The sequence below is a fragment of the Photinus pyralis genome, unplaced genomic scaffold, assembly GCF_008802855.1.
Source record: "Photinus pyralis isolate 1611_PpyrPB1 unplaced genomic scaffold, Ppyr1.3 Ppyr1.4_LG4, whole genome shotgun sequence".
In the NCBI taxonomy this organism is placed as follows: Eukaryota; Metazoa; Arthropoda; class Insecta; order Coleoptera; family Lampyridae; genus Photinus; species Photinus pyralis.
Genome location: NW_022170511.1, coordinates 38337393 through 38344390, shown reverse-complemented (window position 1 = coordinate 38344390; position 6998 = coordinate 38337393). Strand labels below are relative to the sequence as shown.

Below are 6998 nucleotides of genomic sequence, written 5' to 3'. Positions count from 1 at the left end.
GCACCTTTAAAAAGCATTATGCGGGTCACCCTGTAATTGGACGCAAACCTGTTGAGGACCCAGAACAAGAAAGGGATAATAAATAAATAAATAGGTGTAAAAATTGATGATTTCTCCGAAACGAAACTTTTTATTGAAAATTTCTCAATGCTGTTTTATAGAGCTTAAAAAGTAGCAACGAGAAAGTGTTTTTAATGTTTTTGTATGGGTTCAAATAACATCACAAAAATAAAAACCATCGGCAAATTTCGTTTTTTTTGGCATATCTTCGGAAGTAATCGGAATTTTCTGGTTTTCTTTACGGCACAATAATAACCCTTTAATTACGAACCTGTTTCTTAATTTGACCATCGTCGTATCTAGTATGGTGTCCGAGATCCCATCAAGATCTCCTTATCTTATAAGCAATTTAGGTATGAAGCAATCAAAATTTGATTTGTCTTCACATTAGGTTTTTGCTCAAAGAATGTCAAGATCTATGTTTATGCATACAAGAGAAAATCAAAACTCTGTGTTTGGTACCCAATACGTTCATTATGATAACGAAATCGTCACGGTGGCAACACTCGCGTATGGGTTTTGATCAATTTTTCTATCAAAAAGTTGTCCACCAAAGGTTCAATTAACAAAATCGACTCGACTCAACAAGTAAAATATGGGCCGCCGACTCTTTTGATAAAATAAATGTTAGATTTCTACATCTGCATGCGATTATGTATGTATGGAATATATTATGAAGGAATGTAAACAATTGCACATACCATTAATATTTACATTTTCACGAAAGGTTTGTATCACAAACTGTACGAGAACCGAAAGGTAACTCAAAATGAACCGGCAATTTTTTTACGGTTTTTTACTGCCAAATGGTGAGTATTTAAATTCTATAGATGAATCTGTGGGAGTGCTTCTATAAACTACTTTCATCTCGTATCCTTGAAAATCAAACGCACTGAATATACAGAAAGTTTGAAATCACTTTTGACTAATTAAAATGAGGACCGCTATTTCTTGGTCAATAAATGTACAATATTCTCACCTAATGCTTCATTTGTATAACCTTTGTGCTTGGTACGTCGCGATACAGTGCCATTACTATTACTAGTGTAAATATAGGTAGGTGTCAGAAAATGTTTGCGTTGTTTAATCAAGACAGGATATTTCTTGGTCAATAAATGTACAATATTCTCACCTAATGCTTCATTTGTATAACCTTTGTGCTTGGTACGTCGCGATACAGTGCCATTACTATTACTAGTGTAAATATAGGTAGGTGTCAGAAAATGTTTGTGTTGTTTACACAAGGCAGGATTTTTACATAAAAAATTAAATTCAATACACATTTCGATTCACTAACGTGTAGAGGTAAAACACACTCATTTTTTATTATCGGTTATTACTATTAATCTCGATTAGGATGCCGTTCTCTAGACGTATTATTTGTACTGAGTTACAAGTGCGCAAAAGTTACCTACTTAGCTGAGATAGTGTGAGATAAACTGAGAGTGACACTCGCTGATATTGGGAACATTCCTGGTCTCTGCAGAGCTTCCTGTAGTCATGGTCGTGACGAATTTCGTCCCCTCTCGCCTTTTGATTAGGAATTCCTAATTCGAATCGAATGCGCGGCCGCTGGGTTAGATCATGAGTTTGTGGCGCTATCTGAAGGCAGAAATGCTATCATCATTGGAAGATAACGACAATTGGTATTACTGACGGATAACAGCCAATTTAGGCGATAATCATGATCGAATACCTAAAGTGCCGAAGACTGGTGTTGTTCGTATGCTCTTTGTTGAGCTATGTTTCAGATGTGCGGAAAACGTCTAGATAACATATCTTAATAGGTTACAAATTTAAATGACCTTATTTTAGACTAATAATTTTAATAGAAACTTCATTTTCATAAATTCTTTTATTGGTTGGCTCGAAAAGGGCAATTCAAATCATATAATTTGATTTAAGTCTTTGTCTAGTACGAAATGTTGCAAAAATGCTGAGACTCTAAAGGGAAAGACCATAGTTTAATTACATACCGATCCCGGCGATACTTGTGTGGAAATTAGCCAGACGTAATTCTGAAGAACAAAAATATCTGAGCGCAAGTGTCCATGATTCGTGGCATCCTGATTGAACCAATCCTAATTTTCGGAAAAACAACCTCCGCATCTTCTGCAAGTTTAAGTTTTAAAGAGATAAGTGGCAGTCAAGAGTTTAGGGGAGGTTGCTGCATAGAGTGGACCTTCCCTCACATCATGTACACACGAAACCGGTGCAAAAATTCCGGAGGTTGTTCGCGGTGTTGTCGTCTGAGTATTAGGAGTGTTGCTGAAATCGCAAACATTAATAATACATAATACATTAAAACTTCCCTGCTTGTGCATAGATTGAGCATATTCAGTTTCAACCATTTTTTCAAGATTGTTTAAAAATGTTTTCGCGTTTTATAAAAGTGATCTTAGAATAATAACAATTGTTAGGCAACTCAAATAACTCCTGTGGTTCTAAGCGCTAACCTAAATTGTCCACACATTGAATATAAAAGGTATTATAGCGATAAGAATCTATAAACTCTTATTTATACGTTGTCTTGTTGACTGATACTATCATGACCAATTCATAATATAATATATATTTGATCAAGTTTTCAGGCGAAACTAAGCGGGTACAAATTCTAATTTTGTGGGTACAAATTAGTCTTTAATTTATAAGTACATATATTTTCATTAACTCCAAGAATTTTCATTTTTTAGTAAAAAATTGTTTAAATAAATCTAATTTGGGTACAAATTAATCTTTAATTCATTGTTTTTTTGATGCAACTAATAAAATTTCAATCAGAAATAATGGGGGTGCTAAGTTGATGGTTACTTAGCACCCCCACCTTAGAATCGGTTTTCCGGCGGAACTAAGTGGGTACAAATTCTAATGTTGTGGGTACAAATTAGTCTTTAATTTATACATTCCATTTATTTTTATTAATTTTGAGAATTGCCCTTTTTTAGTAAAAAAATTGTTTAAATTTAACAATGAAAATCCAGTTTGGTAACAAATTAGTCTGTAATGAATAGTTTTTGATGCAAATATTAAAATTTCAACCGGGAAAAGTGGGGGTGCTAACTTGATTTCAAGTTAGCATCCCCACTTTGAAATTGGTTTTCCGGCAGAACAATACAAAGTATTTTTCACAAAAAGCTTCCAAGGCCTCAGATATTTTTATGTTCGAAGGACCTGAAGAAATCTGCCTTGACAAAGTCGTTCATTTCTCGGTAATCTGTCAAACCTCCTGCTACCTTCATGGGTTTCATAAGACTGCTCTATTATTATTTATTTATTTATTTTTATCCCTCTCTTGTTCTGGGTCCTCGACAAGCTTGCGCCAAATTACTGATAATGCTTTTTAGAGGTGTCTCTTCATTGCTGTCCACCTTTTCCTTTAATTCTACCATTTCTTGAAGATACAAATGGGCATGCTCCTTAAAAGTTAAAATGTAAACTCCAGTCTCCAGAATAAGTGTAACCTCCATGTTCCATGTACTGTAACCACAATTTACCAGTTCTAAAGACCTTTGCGCTTTCTAAAACGTTTCAATAGAGTTTTTTTTTATATATTATATTAACTGGATCGGCGCACATGGGTCATACACAGCTAGTTTAAAATTATTGTTTAACTAAATAAATAAATATATAATATAAGATGTTAATAAGAAAATAATAAATAAGAGTAATAGTAATCTAACTATGAACACTTTTAATCACCGTCATCAAGTAGGATATCCTGTGGAAGTCTGGGTTTTAGTCTAAGGTTTTGTGATCGTTGACCAAGTGCGTAATAAATTGAACCCGGACAGTTTCTCAGATCATGAAGAAATTTTGTTGTTGTGGTTTTTATGAATGCACTAATTGGAGAAATATTGAGTTCGCGGCTGACTTGAGCATTACGCACAAACCAGGGGGCATCGGTAGCTATTCTTAACACCTTGTTTTGGAACGTTTGCAACTTACGCAGGTGAGTGTTTGATGCGGTCCCCCAAATTGGACAAGGATACATCAGGGCTGATCTCAGGATTGATTTGTAGATCAATACCGCACATTCAGTTTTCAATGGTGAGCTCTTATTTAGTATAGGGTATAGCAATCTTAATTTATGATGTGCGTCGTTCAACTTTAGGTTTATATGTATTCCCCATGTTAGTCTGTGGTCCAAGTGTACGCCAAGGTATTTAACAGCTTGATCCTTGCGATTCCACGGTATTTGCCTGCCATTGATTTGAATGCATCTTGGATTGCTGTACCTTCTTAATGTGAAGATTTTTGTGACACATTTCGTTTCGTTGAGTAGTAGGTTCCATCGGTTATACCAGCTACTAATTTCATCTACGGCTTGTTGAAGAGCCCCGATGGCTGTATCCAAATCAGAACTGTGTGTTACTATGGCTGTATCATCAGCAAACATGGAAAGAGAACAATTTACTGGGACAGGAATATCGTAAGTATAAATGTTGAAGAGTAAAGGGCCAAGTACAGACCCCTGCGGCACACCTGCTCTAATACTCTTGATATTTGAGAGTGTTGAATTGATTCTGGTAGAGTACGTTCTATCACATAGAAAGGAAGATGTAATGTTGATGATGTAGTTTGGAAATTCAAGTTCTAGCATTTTATGTAATAAGCCCGCATGCCAAACCTTGTCGAATGCCTGTGCGACGTCTAAAAATATTGCAGCAGTATATTGCTTGCTTTCAAGCCTTGAACTATACTTTCTGTGATTCGAAGAAGCTGATGGCTAGTAGAGTACTTGGAGCGAAATCCGAATTGGAACTCTGGAAGTATATTCTTTTGTCTTAGGTAATCATCGATGCGGGCATGAATAACTTTTTTTCACTCGCGAGAGTGAAAGTCCGTTTCTATGACCACAAAATAGGGACTGAAATGGCAAATTATTCCCTAGGGAAATAATAATAATGAAAACTCCCTGATGCTTATATAATCATTTATTAACACAACTCAAAAAGGTACATTGTTTATATTTAAATTAAACGTGATATTCTCGCATTTTGAGAAATTAATTGGTGGTATTGATCAACATATTTGAATCAGAAGAACTGGTTTCTGGTATGACATTGCAGATATTAGAACTACAACTATCCCCTTGATTAATCCGATTAGCAATATTAATTTTATTGGCGATACAGTTTTCAATATAACTTTCCGCAACAGTTGTAGATTTCCACCCACCGTGCCGCTTTATAGTGGTAATATCAGCACCCGCGTCCGCTAATAGGGTAGTGGACGATCGGCGCAGACAGTGTCCCGTATATAGTTGGGGGTTTGGTAACTTTAAGAAACTTGCAATCGTTGATGGTACTTTGCCAAGCGTATTCTTGCCAACAGGCTGAGTCGTACATTTTCCATTCTTGTAAAAAATGAAAAATCGTTGATGTTGTATTGTTTCAGGTCTTAGTGCTGCGTACTTGCGAATTAAATGAAGAAAATCTGTACCATCTATGTTTCCTGTTATTACGAAGGTTCTAGATGTCTTGTTTTTGGTAAATGGTAACGTAATTATGAAGGAAGATCCCATATCGTTAACGTTATGCGTGGTTAGATTAACTAATTCGTCAGTGCGACATGCACCACTTATTCCGAAGATTAACACAACCTAATGCAACATTGTTAGTACGAGTATGTTTTTTAAAGCCTAATCTATTTTACCTTTCGCATTAGATGGGCATCATCGTCAGCTTCAGACAAAAATGTTTTCACCTCTTCTCTGTTTAATATCTTTGATTTTTTGGGAGCATACCCATCTGAATTTCTTTTTAGAAATGATACCAGTTTGCGGAATTTACTGATATCGATGTTGTCATATATGAGCATGCAAGACCTCACCATAGAATATTGCGCCCACACCGTGGAACACTTATAATTTTTAGCCTTTTCGCTAAAATAAACCAACATGACATTTTCGGAAAAAGTCTTCACACTTTTTTGTAGGCACCAATCTTTAAAACTGTGGTATGCTGCTTCATACAATTTTTTGGACCTCGCGGGCAGTAAATTGGTAACAGTAGCGTTAGCAGCTTCAGTAATCTCAAAAGGTTCTTCGGAAAAACTAGCAGATTCCATAATTTAGACCCACGCACGTTTTCACAAAAACACGATATTTGTTTATTGGTTGGCATGGAAGTCAGACAAAGGCATGGAGGTTGCTAACGTGATTATTATTGTGCCCTAATACCTGCTTGTTGCCATGATACAGTTTCAATACTCCACTAACACGATTAAAGGGGTTCTAATGAAAAATCTTTGACTATATTTAAAGTATAAGTAAACATCCTCGCGAGTGAAAAAAATAGTATATACACCGCTGGAGAGAAATGGCGTTTTTCCCTTGGTGCCTTGTGGCCCTCGGGCTTCGCCCTCGGGCAACAATAACACCGCGGGAAAAATCAACCATTTCTCTCCCTTAATGTATAATGTACTATCTCTAACAATTTAGAGATGGTACTCAACAGACTTATGGGACGGTAGGACGAAGGTGAGTGGCCCGGTTTTCCAGGTTTTTTAAAATGTATGACATGGGCATGCTTCCAGGCAGTAGGGAAGTATCCCGTAGCAAGACTGGCATTGAAAAGTCTTGTAGATAGGGTCACAGTCTAAGGCCTATTAAACGTAAGTTTATGCAATTTGACGAAAATTAAATAAAAGTTTATAACTGTTTCGTTAGACTAGCTCATGTAGAGAACAGTAATTTTTAGAAGTAAAAAATATTAACTTTTATGTAATAGTATATTAAGATACAAGTGTATAATCAAGGCTTTAAAGCACGCGCAACGAGTTTAAGGGCACGACGCAAAGCGGAGTGCCTTTAACGTTGCAAGTGCTTTAAAGACCAATTATACACGTGTATCTTATAGTATTTTTTATTATACCTGCAGTATAATTTAAAAATAGGAAATACAATGAAGTCATATTGACGTTATACTCGAATACAT

General features: G+C 35.9%; 1 protein-coding gene across 1 annotated transcript; it reads right to left on the bottom strand.

Annotated features, from left to right (window-relative positions):
• Positions 1-5057: 5057 nt before the first annotated feature.
• On the bottom strand, positions 5058-6180 carry LOC116167845. Its single transcript, XM_031483399.1, has 2 exons — positions 5716-6180; positions 5058-5662 (listed from the first exon to the last, which is right to left on the bottom strand). The coding sequence occupies exons 1-2, from the start codon at positions 6127-6129 to the stop codon at positions 5066-5068; spliced, it is 1011 nt and encodes a 336-aa protein (XP_031339259.1). The 5' UTR covers positions 6130-6180; the 3' UTR covers positions 5058-5065.
• Between the last annotated feature and the right edge of the window lie 818 nt (positions 6181-6998).

Bases quoted from the DNA above. Each gene is read 5' to 3' on its own strand.
- LOC116167845 (XM_031483399.1), bottom strand. From the start codon at position 6,129: ATGGAATCTGCTAGTTTTTCCGAAGAACCTTTTGAGATTACTGAAGCT. The intron at 5,663-5,715 runs GTAAAATAGATT...ATGTTGCATTAG, and splicing joins ATGCCCATCTAATGCGAAAG to GTTGTGTTAATCTTCGGAAT.